The following is a 27,389-nucleotide window of genomic DNA, read 5'->3' on the forward strand; positions in this document are numbered from 1 at the left end:
TCCCACGACCACTCATATATCATAAGGAAGCATAGGAAGCATTTAAAAAACACACATTTAAGTTTATGAACCTGAACCTGCTATTAACTTATTCATGACACTACCTGATTTACATTCTCTTCATGCCTGTTTCTTCGACTGAAGGGGTAGTACCAAGCTGTACAGCAGTATTTCCACATGATCTGTACAGACCATCTTTGCATACATCTGTCTTGAAATACATTAAACACATAACAAATGGTAAGATACAAAAGCAATGTGATTTTTCAGAATGGTAGTAACTACAAACAGTTAAAAATAATGGTTGCAGATCTGTGCATGTAGTCATATGCATTGCAGATGTGAGATATTTCAAAAACCATCATATAAACATACATCGTGTAATACTGTACATATAACAGCTCCTGTACATCAAAAAGCATCATATCAGGACCAGTCACTGATAAAAAACTATAGAATTCAGTTGCCCAGTAGGTTAATTTCAAAGTAGCACTTTAAATACCACTGCTACATTCTGCAGAATGAATTTTCTTTTTTATGGGGATGGGTAGAACCATCTAACTCAGACATCTTGAGAGCACATCTTAACACCTCATCACTGTAAGAGACTGGTCGTCAAAAACCCAGCCTCTGCAGATAATTTCCAATTAATATCATTCTTGCATCAAGTAGAACAGAGTGTCAATTTTTTCATATAGTCACGAATAGCACACAGAGCGTCTAGTTCTTCCACTACACAAAAGGAAGCTTCTAAACCTTACCTGTTACAAGAAGAATATTTGCAGAAGTCAAAGTTAAGAATAACCTCCCTTAACTTGTTTACAGTGATCTTTAACATGGGAAAGTATTGTGAAAAACTCATATGGAGTTGTCAAAGCTAGCTACTGAGCACACTTTTAGTATGATAGCTATGCTACACATGTAGAGTAAATTAAGACAATTATCTTGAAAATGTTTTATATTGATCCTTTTACTAAAGAAGAAAGATTAACAAAGAAGATAAATATGAAGAACACAAACACGCTGGATTATCAAGAGCTCTGTCACGCAGGTAGCAGTTGTGTTAGATCGTCCAATGAGCAAGAAGAAAATATTGATCATTATTTGATCTTCCATTCATCAATGAAACAGTGTTTTAAGAGCATGACTATCAACTGTGAATATTTTTCTTAATCTCAAAGTAGGTTTTCATACATCAAATAATAGTGAGATATAGGCTAGTCTCTATAATACCGTTAGATAAATTACCTTTGACAATGAGTAGTATGCATGCAGTGCAATAAAGAAATGTCATCTGTCTGTTGGGCCATGAGAAAGATCAGCACACTCGAGCCAGATAAGGAAATGAACATTTATTAGAAACTGGTAGTTTATGAGCTAAAAAGGTAAACATTCATTTTTTAAGAGACAAAAAATATACAATTGAACACAGTCATCAAAGAGACACACAATGAAAAATGAAATTTGAAGACGACTCCATTTTTCCATGTTTGAAAACACCAATGTAATTTTCAATATTCGTAATGGCACTTGCACACTATAAACAAAATGGACCAAGTCTAGAAGATACACACTTCTGAAGTCATCTCCATATCACACATGCAATACATTGGCTCATTGGTCACAGTCAGACAAAATGGTTGGGAAACAGAACTGATATCACAAATCCCATAAAAATACAAAAGATGTTGGCAAGACCAAGAAACATTCAGATCAGAAAGGCTTTGTACACATGGATGATGATTTTCATACAATGAATTTTATTTTTTTTTTTTAATGTGCAATATTGAAGGCTTCCCTAAATTGAAGGCCAAAAGACACAGCTAAAGCTGCTATTTTCTAAAATCTGATAAAACGTTTATAACATGAATCTTATGGAGTATCCTTATGGAGTTTCATATTGGTTTATGGAATATAAACTGCAACCATGGAAGCACAGATTTATATCTGACCTGCTGTCTGAAGAATATGGCCTAAAGGGGGCAGTTACCTGTGTGTTTGATTTCATGTGTGTGTGTATATATATATATACACACATATATATGCAGCAGCTGTTCATGGGTGTTTAGTTTTGTGTGTACACACACAGACCCTCAAAGACCTTACAGGAATTTAGCATAGGAACAAAGTTCTTCCTGCAGTAATCCGATTTCAGGGAGTGGTCTAAGAGAAGTGGCTTTTAGAAGGTCAAGTATAAAGATGATCTTAGTAAATTTGGGATTAAGACACCACACAAACTGCAGAAAGCAGAAAAAGTGTAACAAGAGAGTTGAGCAGTAATTGTTACTCTATCTCAATGTTGCCGGAAAGCAACTGAAATGTCACATCACCAGTCTCAAACCCACCGCCCATCTCCAAAAAAAGGAAGTCACTTGGGAATTGCTTATACATGGAATATACTACTTTCTACACTGACGAAATGCTGCTTTGGTTTTTGCGGAGGAACTGTCTCTCAATACTACCAAGCTCTCTGCATGTGCTTCATTTGCTTCATTAACATGAATCTGATGGGCACCTGAGATCCATGGTTCCATTTGGTCACTCAGACAAAATATTTCAGTATTTTATGACCCAAATTTCACAAAAACAGTCAGCATGCACAGTACACAGATAACTGTGAAGGAAAGCAGATTTATCTCACATGATGATCCTTTACATAATAATGTAATCCCTTACTGACTAAAAGCACACAGTGGACTGTAACCCTCAGAATAAGGGAAGAAATGGCGAATCCAAAGAAGCGTTTCTCTCCTCAAGGCAGTTATGATGAGCTCTGAGTTCTTGACTAATTTAGTCTATTTCTTCTAACGCAGCCAATAAATAATTCATTATTAACTTAATACTGGATCCTCCACCCTATTTTTAAACAGTAACTTGCACTTGTATGGAAAAAAAAATCCAGTAACTCAGTAGCTTTTTCTGTTTCTGTATATTATGATCCTAAAAAAACATACAACTGTAACCCAAAGCTTGTCACAATAGCATTTACAAGTGCAATGAAAATCAAGTCCAACTAAGCAAGATATGAAAAATCACTGATTGTATTACAAAAATACCATGTAAATCAAGTGAGGTATTCTAGATACTGTGGAACAACAGTTTCTCAGGCTCTTAGACTTTAATTAAAAAGGTTAACTTGAAGATAAAGGTGGTGGGCTACACTTCAATGTGTTACTCCATTCCTTTCTGTATCTCAAGGTCATGTTTTTCAAAACTTAGATTAAATCTTCAGAAATAACAATAGTAAGTGCTTACTTCTAGAAGTGCAAAATGTTGCCTGTGAATTGCTTGAGTATAGGCAGCATGACAAAACAAAGTCACTTTCATCTGTTCATTATCGAGGCAGTACAAAGTTCTCCTACCTTTGGTTTCATCTGAGCCAAATACATAGTTAGAGAAGACAAATACAAGAAAAAAAGCCCATGAGTAAAATATGCATGATTTCCTGAAAATATAAACATATTATTGATTTAAAGATACAGGTTCTTGATTTTTTTTTCTCAATTCAGTGACATTAAAGTGCAATATAGGTTTAGAAATGTTATTTAGAAACGGTGAATTACAAATTAAGAAAGTTTTTCCCCTCTTGAGGGCAAAAATAGAAGTTGCAGCACCTCTCCACAAAGATCTGTCTCTAACTGTAAGAGGAGACTGTTTGAGAAATCATTTTTTTTCTGGTGTTTCCAACATTACAAACATCTCACCTTTTTCCTTCATTTCATGCTATTCCCAAATTCTGTTTCATTTTTTCGTATACAACGTAACTGATGCTGACAGCTGGAAGCACTTTCATAAAATTAGGGGCTATGCCCCGATAAAGTCCTTGGATTCCTTCTGTAGCAATAATTCTTTGAAAGAGACCGACCATGTTTAGCTGTGGAGCTCCTTCCACTGAGGCTAGAACAAGAAGATAGTGTTATACAACAGTTCTAGTAACATTAAAAATTCTTAAGTATTAAACACCTGGCTAGTGAGCCTATCAATTCCAGGGTCATCGATTAGAACTTCAATGCTCACAGTGAGATCTCTCTTTAATATCCAGACATTCGAGAGAGATCCATGCATCTAGATCCAACTGAAATGCACTGTCCACCTATATTCTTTTTGCTGCTATTATTAGTCTGTGCACAAACTTATCAAGCAATAATCTCCACTATGAAATTGTCTTCATGAAATTTACTCCAGAGCAAACATTGCTGTCAACCTTCACAGCATAGTCAAAGTACTTTTCATTTTGCCTCTAAAGTTTAGGAAACCTAACTGTTATGACAGAATTCTGAGACTATGGCAGGAGCTCTACATCTTGTATGGAATGTGGCTCTCCAAACACACAGAACACTGGTGTCTGTAACGTTACGTTTGAATCCAGTATGCTAAAGAACACTGATGGGCAACAGGGACAAACACCTACTGTTAAGATTTTTCCAGATAATCCTTGCTTTTTCAAGTATTTTTTTTCCTGCCTCGATTATTATTCCTTTACTCCCACATTCCTGTTGCAGCCATCACAAATGGTACAATTTTGATCTGACCACACAAAATATTTTCGGTACAACCGGACTCACCTTGAGCCTGCATGCGTGTTCTGACAAGAGCGAGAGGGTAACTGGCTAGCTGCCCACATGTACTGGAAACAGTACCACATCCCAGCAATACAAAAACACCTGGGTTAGCAGAGCTTGATGCATAGTGTTCTAGCCACGTAGTCTTTAAGAGCTGTCAAGATATAAGATTAAATAGTAAGACGAGATATCTGCATTCAAGAAAGTAAATAAACGCATGTTTATTTATAAGACTTGTTATGGATTCAAACCAGAAAAGCATCAAACTCACTAAAAATACACTTGTAGGGCTGGTGTAAAGTGTACAGGTAAATACCTTCACACCCGGGAATGGACTTGAACCAGACTGCAATAGCTAGTGCCTAGAAGAGAAATCCTTAAATATCCAGCCACAGCAACAGGCAGCAGCAGTGCCCATGCTCTAAACCAGTTAAGACTTTGGGAAAAGGGGTGGGAATGACCCAGCACTCCACAGGGTGTACCAAAAGCTCACACAGCTGGGTATGTTACTCCATGCAGAAGTACAGATGCTAACTGTAGGACAGAACTCCCATACTGCTTTGAAACATTCGCACAAGAAATTGTGCTGATTAGTATTACTGCAATATCCCAACAAGATTTGTCTAGACTAGAAAAAGTTTAGTCTATGCACGTAAGTTACTTAACACATTTTGAAACAACTCTTTAGCACCTAAAGTAGATAAAAATATTTTAATTTGTGCTGATGGGTGTAAGATGTGTCAGTTCATCTTTAAAGGAAACAGCAGTATTTCAAACTCCTCAGGAGAACTACACACCAGCCACAGAGAATTCTGGTGGCAGGAACAGATGCATACATAATACAAGTTACTATAATCCAATTACAAATCAGAGAAGATGGCAAAAAATGTGCAAAGCTGCAAAATACGTAACATACTATTCCTATCAGTCAGGTAAAAATCTGACTCAGGTTTGCTATATAAGGGGTACGTTCCAAGCCAACTGGGTCATTTAGTTACGCAAGAGTGTTGTATCACCCAAGTCTATGCAATGCCTCCTTTTTAGCAGATTTCTTGTTTGATCCAGTGGAAGAAAGGAGCCCTGCATGCTAAATGAAACTTGCATGTAAGGACCCATCTGTACAGGCACTCCCTCCAGCAAGGGCAAAAAAGAAAAATCTTATAAGTTAAATCCAATGGAAATCCTCATTTATCTATTTCAAATTGATGGCAACTGCAATACTACAAGCATATCACAAATCTGACTAATACAGATCTGACTAAAGAATATTCACACTTTTCATAAAGTAACTAGTAAAAGCTTACATTCAGTGATTAAACTCACCTCATAAACAGCAAGGTCAATGCCAGCATAAGGAATTATTCCCAAAATGTTAGGAATATAGCCTTTGTAGAAGGCCTTTAAACCTTCTCTTTTCAAGATCTTCTTAGCACAGTCAAACATCCCAGAATATTGCCCAGTTTTACCCACAGCCAATCTGGTCTTCAAAACCTGAAAGGGAAAAAACAGTGGCCTTAATTACATACCTATTCATTACTGTAGTTTATAAATACAGAGAAACACAATGTATCTGTTGGAATTGCTTTGCATTTTGGTACTTCAGGTCTCCTTTGTTGTGGCTGCTGTTGAGGCCTGGCTAGCAGTTTCTTCAGATTTTATCATTAACGCAGAATAGCACACACTAACATACACTAGATTACAACTTAGCCAAAAAAATGAAAATATGATGGAACATGGTTTTCTGAAGTTTCATTTTACCTTTATCTTCCTGATTAAAACAAGCAGATTTTAATCAATTTGAAGGCATCAGTGTAGACAATATCTAACATAAGCATTAGCCAAATAAAAAGTGAGAGCATTCACATACTAGCAGGTCTTACTTCTGATCTGGAAACAGCAAAGCACATTAAGAAAGTTTTTCAAAAGGCATGACCCTGTGAGAAGTACTTAAGGGATATAAAGATTGCTTTTCACTAATGAAACCCAACATTAGGTTAATAATAAAATGAGTCTATACAGCATCTTAGGACAAAGAAATAAAAAACAGTATGTAAAAGAAACCACAGATAGAATTTATGAGCAAGAATTTGGCCTACTTTAAAACCTCTTAGGACTGCCGCTTCCTCAGGAGTTTCCCGAGGCTTTGTTTTTTTTTTTTCTTTTGCTTAGAAGCACCCTAAAAAGCATTTCTAGGACAGTAGATGGGAATATTACCTGTAGAACAGTTCACTTCTCTATTGACCAGCCTATTCCTAGTGTTCAACCTAACATTTCAGTTAATGTAGCCATCTCTGTACTCAGGCTAGCTGTGACTCAGCAGCTCTGATGACAAGGATAGAGTTAAAAAACAAAAAAACTGATCACTGCCAGCAATAAAAACAGGTAAGTTTTATTACAACTGACACCCTTCCTTATGGAAAAGTATGTAGGTTAGATTTTAAATTAATTCAAAATTTTGATGTTGATATTGGTTTAATGCCTGCCCCAACATACATTCCAGTTATTTGCACAAAAAGATATGTTCTAAGGAACAAGAAAATAAGGAAATACTTTCTACTTCTAATTAAAAAAGCAGGATGTGAAATAGCTACCCTACAGCAGTTCATATTTTAATCCTAATTAAATTGCAACATACATAGTACTACATACAAATGTCCTACAGAGGAAAGACCATTTAATCCATCAAGCCTCAGCTGTAGCTGTTTTATTCTCCTTCCCAACTGATCTCCTGATCTGACCCAGCTCCCAATTACAATGCAACAACTTCCTACCTGTTACAGGGAAGATCGCTCCTTGCTTACATACATAGTGGGAAAGATTTAGGCCAAATTCAGAAACTGCCTTTAATGTGTACTTAATCTTAAATGCATTACAGGATTTCTTTTCCTGGACAAGGTTGCAAAGATACATTTAAACATTGCTCTATGGAGAGACATACTTGAATAGCAAATATCAAAAGGTGCAATCACACAAAATACAATAACCCAAGTTTCAGGCTCACATACAGAGGTAAATGACACCATCACCTGAATTCCCCATATATATTAAGAAGTAAATTTAATTTAAAAAGGACATCCACATATACAAAAAAAATGAGAGGTATCAATTAGAACATAGCATATTCTGAAGTGTTTAGCACTGAAACTCTGAAAGGAAGTGCAAAGTAAAAATAAGTTAGGATATAGGAATTTCAATACTTTCAAGAGTAAAAATGCCAAACCAGACATTTGGCCGTCTCCAATGGAAGCAGATTTTCTGTTACTAACCTCCATGGGATAAATAGAAGTTTGTGCTGTTGCCCCAGCCAAAGAACCAGATACAAATCTTTCAACAGTGCCTAGATTTCCATCATCCTTAGTGAGTATCTTCTTATACTGTAAAGATAAAGTACATTAAATAAGTATCACATGCTTTTCAGTAGATGCAGGAGTTACCTCAAGAGGTAAGAGTACAGCACAAAATGTCTTTCCAAACTGCATTATGTGTGTGTGTGTATTAACAGTTGTATTGACTAAACCAGCAAACTTAGCACTATGCTTGCTCCAACTCTGTCATCAGGTATTCACAAAAACACTAACATGCAACGATCCTTTACATTAGGTTAACTTGTTCACAGAGGCACCTAGAGAGTTTTACATATTGCTTCAATCAAGACAGATGCCATCATGCAAGAATGCACCATCATCAGCTCCCAAAAGGCTCGGCAAGATTAACAGTGTGCTCGAAGTTTCCCTATGGAATTCTGCCATTCAGTCTTGCGATACCCCAAAATTTACTTGACTTTTTGTTGGTTTGATTTCATAGTTGTACAAAAATGTACAATATGTTACTTGAGTATTATTTGAGGCAAGTCCTATAGATGAAAAACAAAGATCGGTTAGCTACACCAGAACTGAAGTTCATTTTCCAAAGGAAGATCAGGCCTTAACAGAGGTAAATATAACTCTGAAATCCAGGACAAGGGCACCTTATATAGAACCAGAATATTTGACTTAAACAGAATCTTGTACAAGTTCAGTCAGTATAATGCGTCAGGGTTTTGGTCGTTCTCACTATATATAAAGTTATAAAAATGGGAGGACAGTTAAAAATTAATGACAATTTATTTATACTGCTTATAATATAATAGCAAAATCTGCGAAGTAAGTATTCTATTAACAGAAAAAATAGACTATTTGAAATTGGAAAGTCAGTCTAAATTGCTATGGTAAAATCTCCACCCATAAGAACTCCCTCCTGTACAATACAATAGTGCAAATGACAAACAGTGAGAATTATATAGTATTTTATATACCATTATTTTCATTCCTGATTTAGCATCTTACCTGTTCATAAGCCCAGAACTTAATAGCTGTTTCAGGAGCTATTTTCACAACATTCACACCATTTCCCCTCCAGAGGGATCGGACACCACCTTCTTTCAACATTTGCTTAAAACCACTGGCTATATTCATTTTGTTTGACTTTGACCCATGAACCTAAAAAAAAAAAAAAAAAATCACAGTAAGGAACAGTGCTCTGATTAGGCTGTAAAACTCATCACCTAAGTAGCCTATCATTGCTTATAAGAACTAGCAAAATCACATTCACTATTGGAAATATTATATTAATTGCACAAGCAGTATAATACTTTGCTTATATTTTTGCCAATATCGCTGTGCAAAACTGTCTTATGGACACAAAGTACTGAAACTGTGGAAACACAGCTAGACCTCCAGAATTCAGATATTGTATTTGGCCATCATCTTTCTCTATCAACTTTCTAAAAACTGAAATGATACAATGGAGACTAATAAGAACTTAAATATTGCACCTACCTGCATCATCACTTTAAGGCGATCTAACGGTGCTGTACCTGTTCGAGAGACAGCACCAGCCACTCCTCCTGCTAATAGCTGCTTCCACCACTGCCCAGTCTTTTTCTCTTCCTCTGTGAACTCATCTGGAACAGTCAAACTATCTCCAATATCCAGCACCTATTAGAATCCAAAGCAAACAGGTTGAAAAAAAAAAAAACATCTTATTCTACCATCTCAATTTTATCAACAGTTCTAATTGCAAACTGGCCTAGAACCTGAGAATATGTAAATAAAAATGCCAGTACAAAATAAATAAAAAAAATAATTTACATTCTAAAATCAACTTGCTATGGATTGCTATTGTTATCCAATTAACAGCATTTTTAAATACTTCTACCAAGCAATAACACCACAGACCCACCATTTCAAAGACTGCACCATCATCATTAAAAATTATGACAAATTTCCGTCTTGAGTATATCCCAAACGAAGACATCCTGTCATGATCTGTAAATCTCTTCAGCGAGCACTAATGCTTACATGCTGATTCTAACCTTTCACAGGACAGTCTTCTGGGATTAGTTTGGTAATCTCTTAAGGATGCTAACAAGAGATTTCACTCTCATGGTAAGTTATGAATAAATATGTGGGAATTTTCCCCTCACCCTGACATTTTAAAGTAACATTTTTATAGCTGATATATCAGAATATTAAATTCCCAGCAGCTGTTGTGTATTAGCTTACAAAATGATGAATTTGACTGCTTTACTAAGTCGCCTCTCATTATCAATTATTCTGAAATACATATTAATGACTTCTACTCAGCTATAAAAGTTTGACATTTCATTAACAGGTACATGTTTGTATGACTATTCAATGTGATCAGAGAAGAACATTCCACAGTCTTATGCCTTGGACAGCTTTATTGCTAAAGCCTGTAGTAATTTTATATATCTCTTAAAAGTAATCTTTGCTCTCCATGTAACTTATAACCATGACAAAAGAGAAAAATTGCACCTTAGATGATGCAAAGCCAGTATTATACATAAATTAAGCCTATAAAGAAGCAAGAATGTTTTAATAACTGATAACAAGTACTGACCAGCAAGTATGTTAACTGACAAACTTTTTGTTTTAAACTATGGCTAATGTTGATTTCGGACACTACACCTTATTTATGCTGAGTTCCCTATCTGTTAAGTAGACTATTCTGTCTTGCTCACTTGAAATTTAAGAATTGCAGTATGCAGATTATGCATTTATTCACTGTACAAAGAAGGAAAGACCTAACTTTTCTGGATATTGAACATAAAATAGATTAATGAGAAAATCCTTTCATCTTTCTGACATTGTTTCCAAGCAAGGTGCCTTCAGTTACTCAACCACAAATGGAGTCATCAAAAGAACAATCAGAACACTTAAAATATAGATTCAGGGTTCTTACAGATATTACACATACCTACCAGAGTTTAAACCTTATATCTACTTAGTCCTAAATGCAACTTTAACACGAAGTCTAAGAAATCAAAAGTTAAAGCTAAATTTAGGGGGGATTTGTAACGAAGACCACAGCTATCATAATACTTCTATGCCAACGTAGCTGTCTGCTCAGAAGAGTGACAGCAATTTTACAATTAAAAAAAAAAAAAAAACTGTGAATGACAGCCAGACATGTGAAGTCTCACATCTGCTGTTATCTGAAGCAGCAGCTGTGCTACTGTGTGGCTGGATTTTGCTTGCTGTGATAACCGGGTCAAGTGATCTTCCAGTGTCGCAGTCAGAAGAGATGCCTAAACGTTTTCCTTGGGGGTAACTGAGGCTATTCTGTAGTATCAAAAAAAAATAATAGTGGTAGAAAGCATATTATTACAGCAAAAGTATGCTTCACTAAACAAGCTGGGAGCAGGACGACCTTATCTCATAGCAGTGCTCCAAGGGTTTTCCCTCAGCGAACAGGGAGCTGACTCCCTGTTGTCAAGCATCTCTGAACTGAGTTTGTACAGCGTCAACTGCTCAAAACTTTCATGTCTCAAACTGAATTTTACTACAGAAATGCTGACTGATCCCTCAAGATATAAATGGTCTCACTATAATCAAATCTGTCTTTACCTAACATTATGAATTATTCCATAACTATGCGGTTTATCCTTTCATTTACAGGAAGGATATTAAGCAAACTCGATTATTATTGGCTTATTTACTATATTATCGCTTCTTAAAAGTCAGTGACTAAGGCGTTAAGAGCTCTGTTCAATAGTAACTTAAAATAATGACCTCCTTGTTGCTGTACACCCTGTCATTCTTCAATCAAATTCCATAACATAATAGATGTGAGAACATATAGCATAGAAAGCCATCAATAATGACACTTGCGATTTCATGGTAATGAAATCTACATGTGTTTCACCACATCAAAAGCACAGAAAATACAAATGTACTGTAATATGAAAAAAAAAGATTGAATATTGTGGTTAGTATCTTTCTGTGGAGTATCTTCAAAGGAAGAAGAGGATTTCTTCCTAGGAAATACTGGCATTAAAATTTAAATGAAGAAAGAGTTATTCTTCTAAAGAAACTCAAATGATACTATCCTGCTTGTAAATGAGAGGGCATTAAGCAAAACGGAAAACCAAACAATCTTTTAAATGTATGAAATACAACAGTGAAGCTGTTATACTCAACACTGCAACTTATCACAGTAGAAATTAATTTAAGAGCTGCACTGAATTAAAAATAGAAGTTCAACTTACAGTGGAATGTTTCCAATATCGAATTATTTCCTCAATGTCTGTAGCAGGGTTAAACATAAAATGATCTCTCCACTCATTCCAGTCTACTGACATTGTCCCATCAGCATCAATACTAAAAGAAATTGAACCAAAACAGGTAAGGCAACAGCAGCAGTGTTGAGCGTGTGTTTGTTTTTAAATACTGGCCATCACAGTGATACCGTCTGTAGACTGGACATGGAGACTTAAAGGGTAAATCTGCCACTGTCTTTCAATATCATGTGTTTCTTATACAAGCGTATCTAACATTCTCCATTTAAAAATATAAAACACTTGATTCTATCAACAACATTTGCACAGAACTGAGGTATAAACATTCCCCTCCTATAACCAGATGCTAAAACAGTGGTCAGACTTTGTATAACCCAAGAATAGATGGAATATGCAAGAATTACTGTAGAGGTGCCACTGAAGTTACCAACAATCTTTCCAAGTTATAATCCCATTTAAATATTATGTTCTGTGAATTAGAAAATGTGTTTATGAAGAAGAATACAAAGAAGATCAAAATATTTTAAGAAACGACAATTCCTGACCTTTGCAGGATCTTTTCCGCCTGTTTTTCTGAAATGTTTATACCCAGTATCTTGAGGGACTGGACAACTTCTGATGCTTCAATTTTTCCTTACAACATTAAAAGAAAAGTAATACATATTTAAAACATGGAACTTCATACACTTGCAGCTCATTGAATTAAATCATACCACCTACACAATAGCAAAGATGATTTAAATTTTAAACAGAGATGATGCATTTTTATTATGCACTATCAGGACCGAGCAAAGGTAAGTAAATTAAAATCATACAGCTAAATGAGATGCAAACATCCAGTAAGTTAATAGCTAATAGTTTAATAGATACATGGATAAACTATAAGGAAGTTCCTATCTGGAAAGCAAAGATCCCCAGATCAACCAACCTGGAAGATAATAAAAAGGCAAGATGACTATAATAATTATTTCAATCTATAGCACACAATAACTACATTCCTATTAAAGGGATGAAGTAGAGGTTTCACACACAATTTTTGGTCTCCAGTTTAGACAAAGAATATAAATTAATTTTTAACACATAGTTTCTTCAAACAATGTTTCAACACACAAAATAAAGGCATACCATCATTGTTTTTGTCCAGGCTCTTAAACGCCAGTTTCATTTTCTTTTCATGATCTTTAAGATACTGCATAAATTCTTCAAAATCTAGCTGCCCATCCTGGTTAGTATCTCCAGCCTTAAAGATTTTCTGTTGAGAGAAAATTTAACATTTCGATTTTCCAAATTATAGAAACTCACAAAGTAAAAAAAAGCTCAGGCTTACGAAGTATAATATCAGTCACTTTGAGAGTCAAATCAGGAAGATACCTAAGCATACACTTCAGAACCATGTTTTGTTTCCAGCATTAAACACATTCTCAACAGTTTCTTGAAGACAGAAAACTCTCAGCAGCAAAGATAGCTTTAAGAAAGCATTATTTATTATTCCTAAAACTTTTCTATTCAAAGATTTTAAGGTTTCTTACTAGCAATGAAAAGTTACACCTACAGGGACCAAGTTATTTGTGGAGGAGGGCTTGGTGGACATGACAAAATCACAAAAAAGAACAATTTTAGGCCTCCAACTTTCTAGCTGTACCTGGGTCGACAATATTCCAGTAAAATTAAATAGTTCTAACTGTCCTCTTCAGTCGAGTGCTCTGTCCTAATTATAAAGATAACGGTATAAATAGCAATTAACTATTTAAGTGTTGACCAAAAAGTACTAGGGTTTTACCTGACTAGCACTTCCACCCCTAAGCATTTGGGAAGGCAAGCCTAAGCCCTGACAAAAAACAAACAAACAAAACACACACACCACACATAAAACACTACACACCATATAAACACTCTACAACAAACCTGTAGCAAATAGAAATAGTTATCTTCCACTTATGCATGCATTTGCTAGTAACAGCCCTGCAGATCAGAAACGCCTACGTATAAAATTAACTATGAGTTGAATATGATAAATGATTGCCAGCACAGCAGGAAACAAGCCTGAAATACAGACAAGGGGTGTGGCACGACTGCCTGGGCATATACTTTCCCTTCATCAACAAAGCACCTGAAAAGTCCATCATCTTTGTGTGTGAAAACATACTTTATGAAAAAAGGGAAAATACAGCAACCCCTCAGAGCATCAGTCTGTAACCACTGAAGTAGGTCTTCAGAGGTAAAGCCCCAAGAATAGTGAAGCCGAGGATAGTAAGCTCCACAGGATTTACTAGCGGGGGCTTTAAGCCACAGCAACAGATACTCCGTAAAGAAAGCCCTGCAGAGACGGCAGCTGGGGTCACGAGAGGAAAGGCGCAGCAGCACTACCGCAACAGGCACCTCCCGTCCTCTCTCACACATCCAGTGTCCAGCAGGACACAAGGAAACAGGAGGCAAGGCCACCACAAAAGCCCTGCTCTAAACCAGAAGATTTACGGGATGTTATGCCCCATCTCATCACTTGGGCATTAGTTCCTGTGTTGTCACTGAGTATGTGAAATCCTAAGGGGCCAGGATACCGTACAAGCGCTGTATAAGGTACAAGAAACCTGAGAGTAGAATTTCTCCACTGAATTGCTGCAAGTTTCTGAGCACTTCAGAGTATGCTTACAGCATATATTAAAAAGTCTTCAAAATACCTTCTGTTTTTCCAAATGCCTTGCACAGCTGTAGTTTCTGAATAAAGATTTGCATTGCTGTTCTAATTTGCAACATCTGTTTTTAAATAATTTTGTTTACTCCACTATAATCAGCTTAAGTCCTTAAAAGAACCAAGTCCAAGAAGACCTAGCCTACAAAAACTCAACATAAAGGAAGCTAAAAACTCTGGTGTACATGTTGTAGGTGTCTGAGAACTTTTGAAACCGTCTAAATATATTTATATTGCCTCCTTTTTTTTCCTACTCCTCTACTAAAAAGAGTACTTTAACATTTAATCTTAAAAAAAAAAAAAATAATTCCCGTTTAAAAAGGGGAGTATTAGGTGGTACTACACAGTGAAATACAAGGCAAATTATTTATCTCCCATAATACAGCAAGTTACGCACAGTAGAATACATGCAAGATACTGCATACTCAGATAAGTGTTTGATTTCAGCCTAGAAGAATATTTCTGCAGTACTGATCTTAATATGCTCTCAAGTCCAGCTTGCCAGTTCTACCAATAACTTGTCAACACAAATATACTCATAAATTCAGTTTTATCTCATGCTCTTGCCTTACCAAAAAAAAATAGTTTATGCGCACTCAAGTTTATGGATGCATTCCTGACTATGTCCTTCTAATAAGAAAATAAACAAAAAAAAATAGATTAATCATTCAAAAATAAATCCATTAAAAATGACTCTGGGCAGAAAGAGCCCCCAACTCCAAGAAAATGCCATCCCAGCCCCTCTTGTACTGCATGCACAGCGCCGTGTACCACAGGACCCTTGTGCCTTGCTAGGCTCCCACAAGCAGCTGAGAAGGGGCAGTTTATGTGGCAGTCACACGCACACAGTTAATTCTAACCAACACGAATTGCTGCCATTCCCTGCTGCTATCTGAAGTACACAAAAATATAAAACAAGGAAAGCGTTGTTCTGGCTCACAGATACGACAAAATCTTAGCTAAATTCCAATTGCAAAACCTCCACTGCTAAGGATGATGTAAGCCAAAGAAAACAGAAATTCCTAGGAGGTTTAGAGAGCTGGCGATTAGTGTGTGTGAAGGGGGGCAGCTTTCCTTTTATCTGCCAAATAAGCAGATTTTACCCTGCAACAACTAGAAAAGGATGAGCACAAGCCCATTCTCCATTCCCTACTTTTGGTTTTCTAGTTATTTTCCGCACTTCAAGCCAGTGTCAACCACCCTCAGTGCAGCAGAAGAAAGGAACAGGGAACAAAATGTATGCTGTACCTCAGCAGGCACGCGCCTATTTCCTCACACTACGAACCTAAAAGTTCATACAAACAAAAGCTTCTTACAGTACAAAAAATGCACTATTTACGTGGGTGTTAAAGCTTCAGATTAAAACCCCTAATTAGCCAATTTGTGGAACAAACAGGAATGCTCAAAGAGCTTGCCTTCCACTCGGTGCTCAGAAATTCCCTCATGGGAGGCTGTGTGTTGCACGGGCACAGCCAGTGGGCAGACGCTAGGTTGTGTGGGTAGCCTGACACCACCTCCCGGATGCAAACCGCCCATCCACAGCATCACGGAAAAACTCAGTCCAACAAGATCAGGGGGAGCAGGACCATGTCCATCTGAGTCCTGAACATCTCCAAGGATGGAGGTTCCACAGCCTCCCCTCCCCAGGCAACCTATTCCAGTGGCTGATCACCCTCACTGAAGTTCAGCAAGGAACCAGACTCTGCTGTTCTGCATTTAATCTGCTGCTAGATACCAGGATTTGCAGTTATAGCCACCTGTCATTGTGCCACTTCCTGGTTCACCAACTTCTCTGACGGAGAACTGGATGCCTTGTAACATGGGTGCGTTTACAACAATCGAGCAGGAACCAACCCAGCTGCCAGCCCTTGCACTGAAGTCCTGGGAAACAATACTGAGTGTGCCTGGCACCTAAAACCTGCCATTTGTTGTTACAGACTCACCGTGGAATCACTTCACCTTTAGGCAGGCCCAGCCCCAAAAGGAAATGGTTTATTTTTTCAAGGTGTGCCATTTCTTTTCTCATGCGAAAACTTTAACCCTGAGGCAATAAATATAACCCACCATACAATGAAACAGTGACCACAAAGAATTACAGAACTAAGACGACGATTTAGATTCTCTCTCCTGTTAACACTTAGGGCCCTCACACGTACGGACTAGAATACTCATGCTGACCTATTTGGTCATGACATTGCTGCCTTTTAAAAACAACTCTGTTACTTTTGTTTTCTGCTCTGTAGTTAGTTAATGCAGCTGCTTTTTAAGTCTTGCACAGCAATGCAACACCAATGTGAAAAGCCGAAACACAGAAAAAAAATATTTTACAATTTCTGTATTACATACAACACACTGCAGTGTTTAATTCCTACTCCTCTAGAAGTCCTCTGGCTGTATAAACCTAAGCCAGCAGGTCTGTTGACAAAAATCAGGAAAATTACGGACATGCTTTACATACTGAAGATACTAAGAGGATACTTTTAGATACTGAAGATACTAAAGATACTGAACACATATAAGCGTCCCAATGAGTTATTACATTACTCTGTGCTAAAGTTATGAACTTCAAAACATTCATAGCTACAGTGCAAAGAAAGAGAATGCAAGATAATACAAGTCTTAATGCTTTTACGTACACTTTTCTTTTTAATTCACAGTTCAATGTTTATGTTATGTGTTGCAATTATTTCTGTATTCTGTATAAGCCTTCCCATTCTTCTGGTTACAAAATTCAATTGTACGTGGAAGGTGGGGCTACTCAGTACAAATGATTGCCACTCATCTATTCTTTAGCTTGTTATTTCAGCTAATTAAAGCAATGTAAAGAGTACTTAACAGGAAGTGATCCATCAAGAAGTTACTGGGCATTTCTGGCTTCCTATCATGCTATCTACCTACAAGACACAATAAAAACAAACAGCAGTTAAAGACTCATAATTGGTGCAATTAGGAGTTCATTGTTCTGTAATCTAATAATAGAGCTCCAAAGGGCACAGTTACAAAAATCACACAGAAAATCCACCAGCACCAAGGTAAGAACAGCATGTCTTCGAACATTCAGAAAGTTCACATTTTCTTTCAAAACTTGATATTTATCTTACGTAGTTATCTCAACGGCAACCTTGCCATTCCCTTCTTCTCTTCTCTTCCTATTCTTTCCCCCTTTTGGAGCCAAAATAATTAGCGACAGTCATTCATATAACTCTGCATTCTACCATTATAAATTTGTGGACTGTACTCCTGCTGCAAGCCAAATTCAGCCACAGCTCAAACACATGCAACTCTGTTTACTGAACATGTATCCTACAATATTGAAAAATGATGGTGTTTTTTTCCTACCTATATATGCCAGGACTACAGAAGTTTAGGACACAATGATAACCCAAAACTCAGTAGTAAAGATTGTTTAAATCAGTCTCGTCATTCTGCATCAGTTGAGGGATAAATCCAAAACAAAGCGAAAAGGCTGAAAGTCCCAGGATGCGCCCACACATTACCCCAACCAATGAGCCCAAATAACACACAAGGGAGACTGCTGGTAAGTTTAAGAACACCTACACAATACTGCGTTGTGAGCAAAACAGTCGTTGGCACTACCTCTGAAGAACCCTCAGCTTACTGAAATGCTCCATTCTTATTTGTTCACTTCCTTCCCGCAGGATGCTACCAGCATTTAAACAGTACCCAAGCAGGTGACCTGTCAGACCCTGACACGACCTCCCACCCCCATACAGCAGACTTTCGCACTAAGAGATGTAGCTGTTCCATCAGCTACAGAGTAGCTTCCCCTTCCTGTTCTTTGCCCTGAGCACCTCTCTTCTCAGCACGACTGAAGGGCCAGCCACAGCCTTCCCATTGGTTCATTTCAGGTAACAATCTCTATAAAATGAGCCTAAAAAGGAAGAGATGCGAGCTGTGAGTGTGCTCTCCAGCATGCATTGCAGAAGCCGCTTCCACAGGACCTGGATAAACTCTCAACTCACAACTATGAATTAGATTCCAAGAATCTGAAACAGCGTAAATGGGAGATGCAAACTATCCTCCCTTGTAACTTCATTCAGCATTCCTTGCAAGTTACGCTTCTTTTTTTCAAACTCTGAACATACTTGGTAGACTAACTTTTCTGACAAATAAGACTATTCTACTGCACAGGCATCCCTACCTTGCACACATCTTAGAAGATTTACCAGTGTACCATTGTCACCTGGGACACACTGCTGTCTCAAAGCAGTGATTTAGCAAAGCATTTCAACATGTGGTTAAGAGATCTTCCAGGGTGGGCAGAGGGGTTCACATATTTGGTACCTAGCATTCTTGTATTTTGCACAACAAGAAGAATGAGTCATTCACTGTACCCTGTTCAGGGGAAAAAAAAAAAAAACAAAACAAAACTATCAAGTTAGTATTAGAAAAACAATTTTTTTCCCTCCTTGTATGCTTAAAGTGTTATGAAAATTAAATTAAATTCATCTTGCTATTTCATATGGATACTTGGTGACTACAGCATGCATCAGTTAAAAGCTTCTGAAGTTGTGCATGTTGAAATCAAATAACTTAAATGTTTGCTTACAACCGGACTCAGATATATTACTGAAGATGTTTATGGTATTTCACAATTAAGTCCCCATAATGAGACACATTTCTAACACCTCTTATGACCTGAAAAGCAAGGTTTAAAGTAACTAAGTAGTGCCATTTCTCAATAAACACGTGACATCTGTTTTTCGTAAAAGCAGAAGGTGTCTATCCACTCTAAACCTATAGTATTAGTTCTTGGCATACAACTAAGAAAAAAGTTTCATTTCACAAAAAAATGGCACTGAGAGACATAGAAGTGGAAAAGATTTCTGCTTCTACAGACTGAATCTTCATGTCACGTATGGTAATGATTTCTAAGTGTAGGTACTGTGTAGAAGCTGCTAATGCAACTGGCGCTTTTTTTATACTTTCCTAACCAAAGTACAACGTAATGAAGAGGCTTCATTTAATTTGGTCTACTAGCCTTCTAATTTTGCCATATAAGGGAAGTTATCAAAAGTAAGAAGAGCGCAAATAACATAATAAAACAGTGGAGAAATATTAACAGCTATGTTTAGCTTAGTTACTAAACAAATATCTGTAAAGGGATATGCTTCTGAGCTAAAAACAGCTATAAGTTTCATGGTCTGAAGCACTACTAAGCTCAAGTTTTGAAGAGGCCAGAGAAAAGCTCAGCATTCACACCTGGTTCTGTTCTCACCTGTGGTCTCACACTACAATGCAGCACTGTAATACAACACAGGAATCTGGTCTGCTTGACAAAATTCTTAGTTCCTTTTATTTTAAATGCAGCAACACACTTCAAGTGTTCCAAGTATTTTTAACATAGCTGGCCTACAATTCTCATAAACACAGTTGACTACTCCAAGCAGATCATACTCCGATTGCTGAGAATTTAGTCTCTTTGGGCCTTGTTTCCATTACATCACACTGTACCTTCACGTGAGTTATCTCATCACACTGTTTTATTTTCATTTAAAGCCTTATTGTAGCCAGGAATGACAAGACTTATGTCTAAATCTGACAGTCAGTCTAAATAAGAACATCATATTGTTTCCAGAATGTAGTTATTCATTTCAGTAACATCTTGCTGCTCTTAGCTCCGGGACTCAATGTATAAATAGTACCTGAATGTGAATGCTTGGCTGTTTCTACCACAAACTGAAGCGTGAAAGACGGAGTTTGCCTCCTGCAGGTTTACTGTAAGGATTGATTGCAACAGAAGGAAAGCGGGAATAAAAATAGTATAACCACTCACACCATTTATGGTACTCACATCTAAGAGACTCAGTGCATTTTGAAGACACAGGATGAGATCATTTGAGATCTGATCCCAGCATCTATTTTGTATCTCTACCAGACAACTCTGCTAATCAAAATTGACTGTACAATAGCTGTTAACGGGGCTTGTAGAGAGCCATTTGATACTGTCATCGCAATCAACTCCTTCTTTGTAGGTGCTAATATACGAAGTCAGGAATCTTTTATAAAGCTCTGCAAAGTTGTCCATTCCTAGCAAGCAATATACTCTAAAATATAAAACAGGAGTCATCCTGGCAGCCTCTAAGAAGTACACACTTTAGACTTTTTAGTGGCTTACTTTTCTGTCACACGCTTACAGGAGGCAGGTCAAGCAGACCAGAGTCAGAAGCTTCTGCCACTTTGCGCGATGAAGTCTTTCTATGGAGAAAAAGATTCTTCCCTCAAGAAGAACGTGACCTACTTCCAACACCACATCTATTTGATGTCTACAATATTACTTCACCTAGAAGAGTGTCTCATCACACATTAAGCATTAATAAAGCCATCAAGAAAATGGATGAAAGGTCAAACGAAAAGAGCATACCGTTGTCTACTACCCAAATGGATAGCAGCTTGCTAACTTCTAAACGCATGCGTGTTCCTTCCAGAAAGGGATTACATACTGTTTCAAGAGAAAAGAGGAAAGCCATATTAGTAGCACAAACACTAATTTCTAGTACTGTGAAGGTGATGACTGAGGATGACCCAAGTGACTTGGCAGTGAAAACACACAACACCCACCTGGTAGCCTACCAACAGTTAACCGGGGTGAGCAGCGCTCCCCACCAGTACAGTGACCAAGACTGCCCAGCACGTCTATTCTGGAAACCTAACCCCCACCTGCACCTAGGAACAAAAGAGTGCAAGGCCTGAAACCCTGACCCGGCCACTAGGAACTGAAGTCTACTCTTATTCAGCACATCCAAAGGTCTGCCCACACCCATAAAACCACTGAATCAGCAGTGCTGAATGTGTAGCCACGTTGTATATTTCCAGGTTTTATTTCCTTACTCATTAGTTGTTAGCAATTATAAGACTATTTCTGCCTCCACAAACACAAGGAGTACAATTGCATGCATAATTTTATTAATAAAATGCCTTTTTACCAAGTAGTAAAAAGATATTTTACTGAATTAAACATCAGTTTAGAGCTTGAAGTGGAGCAAGTTGTAGAAGGCAGCTTCTAGCCTCAAGGAACAGTACAGGAAGCAGATTAGCTACGTAAAGACAGGAAAGAAACTGGAGGCAAGTCTTAATGGGGGTCTCATTCTAACAAGTCATTTCAAGTAAAAATCACGTGCATCGTTAAGTTTAAAACGGTGAACATATAAATGCTGCAGTACGCGGCAATAATTCTTCCACCCATCTCAGACATGCAGCATGACTCATGGCTTACTTTGTTTCCTCTGTGTTTCTCAGGCAACCAAGACAGCCAGTTTGGCTCCCCACTACATCCACGAAAGTGTAGCTTATCTCAATTGATTTCATGGTTTCACTTCCAGTTTATCCTGCAGCAATCGAGGCTTTGGCAGATACTTAGATCTGCACTTTGAATGGAAAATATCGTGCTGAATATAAGAAAAAATCATTGGAACAACTTGTAAGTGAAATTTCAAAAGTTAAGATATACACCGTGTCTCAGGGCTTTCAGTAAATTACGTTGGAAGACCATCCCCATTAATTGTCAGAAAACTGGGCACCTATTCCTCTGTTGTTCACTCTAGGTTAAAAACACACACTGTTACAGTCAAACTGGCACAACAGGTTTTCAACAATGCATCCACAATGCCTGAGTGAAGTCTGCAACTAGTGACATGACATGACTGACAGCTCTCACGGGGAAGCAGACCAGACTGTCCCTCCTTTACAGACCAAAGTCTGAGAACACAAGATACGCTCGTAAAGATGTTTGACCAGAAGCAATATTGAAGTGAATGCATGCTTAGGACTTTCATTTATACTCTCACAATAGCATCATTCAACTCCTGTTGGATACTTTTCCTTGAGTATATGAGACTGAGTTAAATATAAAGAGGTAAAATAGAGACCAAGTAATGAAGAAAGAAGAGGCCGCGTCCCAGGATTAGCATAAGGTCACTGACACTGAATGCCTTACCCAACACACCTGAACATTGCAGTCAAAATTTAGGTTGACTTTTCTGAACCTCTTTCCAAAGCTACGCAGTGCCTAATGCAGGCATGGCAGTGGAATGCTGATCAGTCATCATATTGAAATAAAGAACAGCATTGTTAAAGTAACAGCTCCAGCACAGACCTCCGCTGTACCTGTTCAGCCCAACTGCAGCTACGTCTGATTTTCAGAAGTGCAGGTAAAATACAAATTCTTCCATAAAACCTGGATGTCACGCCCGTGCCCTCTGAATGATGTACAGACACAAACAGTACATGCCTAAGTACAAATGCACACTGTTGTTAACACGAGTCCAATCTGTACGTCTTATGTGACTGCAGATACAGCCTACTTTCTTTGCAAATGAATTGACATCTCAATGTGCCAGCTCTCAATTTACTAACCACAAAGACAGTGTTACGACTTTTAAAATTAACTGAGCCCACTGAAGACAACCTCACCAGCTTCCATAAGCAATACCTTTTAAAGAGATAAATGCTCAACCTAAAAGCTGCCTTTTCAGCACAATTTGCCTTATCACACAATTACTTACACCCATAGAATTGTGCATTAAATGATTTTATGTTCTGATCCTGAGGCATCAATGATGACAACTAGAAAACGGAAGTTTCTCTCCTAGGTACAGGTCAGATTTGCTAGTGTAACAGCACTTAGACACTCGATGACTCAAGTTTTACTGACTCAGGAGGCATCGCTAATAAAAGAGGACAAAAGAATGCAATAGTCCAAGCGGATCCCTGCAGAACCCACAGCCCAGTGACAGCTGTCTGGTCTGTGGTCTGATGGCCGAAGTTACAGTGTGTTTTCACGCACAGGAGCCTCGCTATGGGACACTGCCTGTGCCATCCCACATCAGCGTGCTCACAGGAAGGCAGCTTCACGAGCTGGAGCTGACAGTGCCGCCGGCTGCCACACGGACTGAAGCGCAGATTCGCTTCCCCGCTGCCCAAAATACACCTTCCCGTATTGCGACCTAGACCGTACAAAACACGGAGCGGCATCCAAAACCCGCGAGTCACCCGCCGTGCCGTGCCGGAGCGGAAACACACTACCACACACCACGCAGCCAGAGCCCACGCGGCCGGGGGGCGGCCCGCGGCAGCAGCAGGCCGAGCCCCTCGGCAGCGGAGTCAGCGGCAGCACCCTTGGGTGCGGGGCGGCCCCGGGGCCCCCGGGCCCTGCCCGCTCCTACCTCCTCCGCCTCCTTGCCCAGGGGGATGCCCATGGCGCGGAGGCCGGTCTGCAGCTCGGCGATGTCCACCCGGCCGTCCTCGTTGAGGTCCAGCTTCTTGAAGAGGTTGGCGTAGCGCGACTCGCCCTCCCGGCCCCCATCGCAGGCGGCGGCGGGCAGCGCCAGGCGCAGGAGCTGGAGCATGGCGCGGTGCTGAGCGGGACGGGCGGCGGGGCACTCGCCGATCGGCTCCCGCAGGAGGGGCCGCGGTGCCACGGACAACGCCTGGGGCCGCGCCCGTGGAGAGGAGGAGGGAAAGGGAACGACGAGGAGGGAGCGCCGGGCCGGGCCGGGCCAGCATCACCGCCTCGCCCCCGGCGGGAGGCGCCACGAAATGGCCGCTCCCCCAGTCCCGCCCCGCGGGGCGGCCAGAGGCGGGCGGGCGCGGCCGTGCCTCCGCCGGCCCCGGAGAAAGGGGGGTGGTTCCTTTCACGACGTGCCTCTTTTTCTTACGAATAGGAAATGTGTTTCTTCGTTACATGGCGGATTGGCTGTGCTCGATCGCACTGCTGCGAATTGACTGAGGGGATGTGCACTGTCGGAGTTGTATCAAGTTAAATAGTTCCCACCCAAGTGCAGAAATACCCATGGCATTGCACAATACACTCGGAGATCTAATTCGGGTACTTTGGATCATCTCAGTCCCCAACACAGCTACAGTCAGGTCAGCACTGAAGCCAGATGAACAGTCACTAGGATAATCTAGAGACCCAACTGCCAGCCTTTCACAGAGCTTGGCTTGTTTAGCCCACTAGAACAAAGAGGAAACTCTTGCTTCATACATAAATCAGCAGCATAAACGTCAGAATGCAAAAGGAGCTACTTAAAGGGCACGGTTGGTATGAGAACAAATGGATGGAAAATTGCCAGCAAGAAGGCTGTTCATTTGAGAGCCCGTTGTCCGCACAGAGAGCTGCAGTGAACAACAAAGCAACTGAACCGAGTCTCGTTCTCGTGGTGCAATAGGCAGGCAGCGTACACCCAGGGCGAGTGTTTCAGCCTTACAGCATGAACTTAGTAGCCTTGCTCAGAAAGTAATCAATAAAGCTAATCTGGAATACTGTCTGACCATAGACTACTTATCGAGTTAGACACTATTGAATAAGTAACCTTGCATTTTTAAAAGCTATGATTGCATTATAGGTTTATTGAATCAACAAAATTAGGTGGGAAGAGACCTTGGGGGTATCTACTCCAACCTCCTGCTCAAAGCAAGCTCAGCCATGTAGTCGGCAGAGGTTGCTGAAGACTTGAAGCAGTCTTAAAAGCCTCTACGGATTGAGACTGCACAATCTCCTCAGGCAGCCTGCCCTACCACCTCTCTCTCCTCGTGGCTAAGACACTTCTCCCCTTTAACCCAGTATAAGCTTTTGTTTCATTTTGTGCCTGGTGTCTCATCTTCCCACCATATCCCACTGCCAAGATCCTGGACTCATATTTTTTTTTCTAACATCTGTGTAGGTACTGGTGGGGCAGAGGCCTCCATCTAGGCCCCCAGAAAACACATCTCTTGTACCAGCTGAAACAGCCCATGTTCTTCAGCCTCCCCTCACAGAAAATGCTCCAGCCTCTAAACACCCTAGCGACGCCCTACAGAACTCTCCAGTCTGTATCTTTTAGGTACTGGAGAGCCCCAAACCAACCCAGACTATCTAAATGCAGCGTAATTTGTGCTAATTAGAGAGGGACCATTACTTCCCTTCTTCTGTTGATAAGAGCCTGGGACAATGCTGGCCTTGTTTTCTGCCAAGCCACGCTGCTGGCATGCTCCAGCTTGCTCTGTGCCAAGACCACAGGTCTTTCTCAGCAGGTCACTCCCCAGCCAGTCAGTCCCCCACCTCTATCACTGCAGAAGGTTATTCCTTCCCACACGCAGTACTTCACATTTATCTTTGTTGAATTTCCCAAACTTCAGAGCCATACATACAGATGTATATATGTACACACATACACAAATATTTATCTATTAATATAAAAATATTGTTTTAGTGGAAATACAAGTTTGTAGCTTGAGAACTTGCTATAATTTACCTGAAGTATGGATTAAAAGTAATGCCTGATAGGGGATGATTTATGCCACTTCTTACTTGAATTAAAAATCAAGACAGAGAACCTCATTGTGACACTTTGTTTTAAAAAGTACTTGGTAGCTGTCATTTGCACTTGTGAATGTTAGTGTCAGTAGTCCAAAACTAAAGGTAAAAGGTATACTTGTTCTTCCTGAAGCAAGACGAGCTAGTTTTGACAGATTTGACTTTCATAAATGGATCATACATAGTTATAAGCACTATGTTGTGCATTATGCCATCAGCAGTTGTGTGGGAAAACAGGCCACAGAACAGATAAAGCTTGATGCTTCAGGAATTCATATTTGCCAACAGTTTCTGCTTTGACTTGCACACAGGGCAGAAGGTTGAAAGAACAGGTTGTATTTTATTGGCCCAACTGTTTATCTAAGATGTGAAACAAATATCAAACTTATTTCATGGACTGACTCCAGACTTGCACTGGTCTCCCTGAAAATGGAGTAAGCACATGTCTGTGCCAAATGTTTAAGTGCTGTGACTGTAGTATAACTAGATGATACCAATAAGAAAAGCAGGTAAAGGTCTCAAACTTTGCAGGTGGCAACAGATAAACTGTTAGCTCTGCATCTGTGAGGAAGCCATTACCCTTGTTAAAAGATAGACACTTGTCAGGCTGAAGTGCCCTGCTGCAGGGATGTTCAAGATAGTGACCACAAATACAGTTCCACAACTCTGCTTCATTTACATCTCTAATAACCAGTAAATAAGTCTTCCCCATTATGAAGACAGCAATACCAAAATTATTAGTTCTTCTGCAGATGGTCTTGCATGACAGATTTGGAGACTGCATTATTTATTGAGGTCTTATTAAAAAAAGTTTGGCAATTTTTACCGTGCTTGAAGGAACTGCATAGCCACAGAGGACATCTGTGAATCAGGAGATATGTTTGCTGAGGATATGCATCAAAAACAAGATTTAAATATAATTCTGTAACAATTTTTTAAAAATTGTAACAAAAATTCTATTATATGACTACTTATATCAACACTGAATAGTATCAGAACATGAAAAACATCATATATACATTTTACTAAAACAAGACCTTTTAATTAGTATATCAATACATTTCAAATTACATCAATACTACCCACTTAGGGGAAGTGCTATAAATATCACAGACCCTAAGAGGCTAGATACAGACAATATATTTTATTAATAGACTGAAAGAAAAGATAGTTCAGCTGAATTGCATGATTCAGTACCTACTCTAGATATAGCTCTTTCTGTGAAAGAGAAACACTTTATAA

The 27,389-nt window shown here is 39.1% G+C and overlaps 1 protein-coding gene across 1 annotated transcript; it reads right to left on the bottom strand.

The window, feature by feature from the left end:
- Window positions 1–1,337: 1,337 nt before the first annotated feature.
- On the bottom strand, window positions 1,338–24,374 carry SLC25A24 (solute carrier family 25 member 24). The gene is made up of 10 exons (XM_048066912.2): window positions 24,016–24,374; window positions 13,267–13,393; window positions 12,687–12,774; window positions 12,112–12,223; window positions 9,380–9,538; window positions 8,888–9,040; window positions 7,829–7,936; window positions 5,886–6,053; window positions 4,566–4,716; window positions 1,338–3,897 (listed from the first exon to the last, which is right to left on the bottom strand). Exons 1-10 carry the CDS (start codon window positions 24,196–24,198, stop codon window positions 3,719–3,721), a joined length of 1,428 nt encoding a protein of 475 aa, XP_047922869.1. The 5' UTR covers window positions 24,199–24,374; the 3' UTR covers window positions 1,338–3,718.
- Window positions 24,375–27,389: the final 3,015 nt, after the last annotated feature.

Source organism: Anser cygnoides, chromosome 8 (assembly GCF_040182565.1).
Source record: "Anser cygnoides isolate HZ-2024a breed goose chromosome 8, Taihu_goose_T2T_genome, whole genome shotgun sequence".
Classification (NCBI taxonomy): domain Eukaryota; kingdom Metazoa; phylum Chordata; class Aves; order Anseriformes; family Anatidae; genus Anser; species Anser cygnoides.

Excerpts from the sequence above, each read along its gene's own strand:
- SLC25A24 (XM_048066912.2), bottom strand. The coding sequence starts at position 24,198 with ATGCTCCAGCTCCTGCGCCTGGCGCTGCCCGCCGCCGCCTGCGATGGG. Across the intron at positions 4,717-5,885 it reads TTGACCTTGCTGTTTATGAG|CTCTTAAAGACTACGTGGCT; the intron begins GTGAGTTTAATC and ends ATATCTTGACAG. Across the intron at positions 3,898-4,565 it reads AACACGCATGCAGGCTCAAG|CCTCAGTGGAAGGAGCTCCA; the intron begins GTGAGTCCGGTT and ends TTCTTGTTCTAG.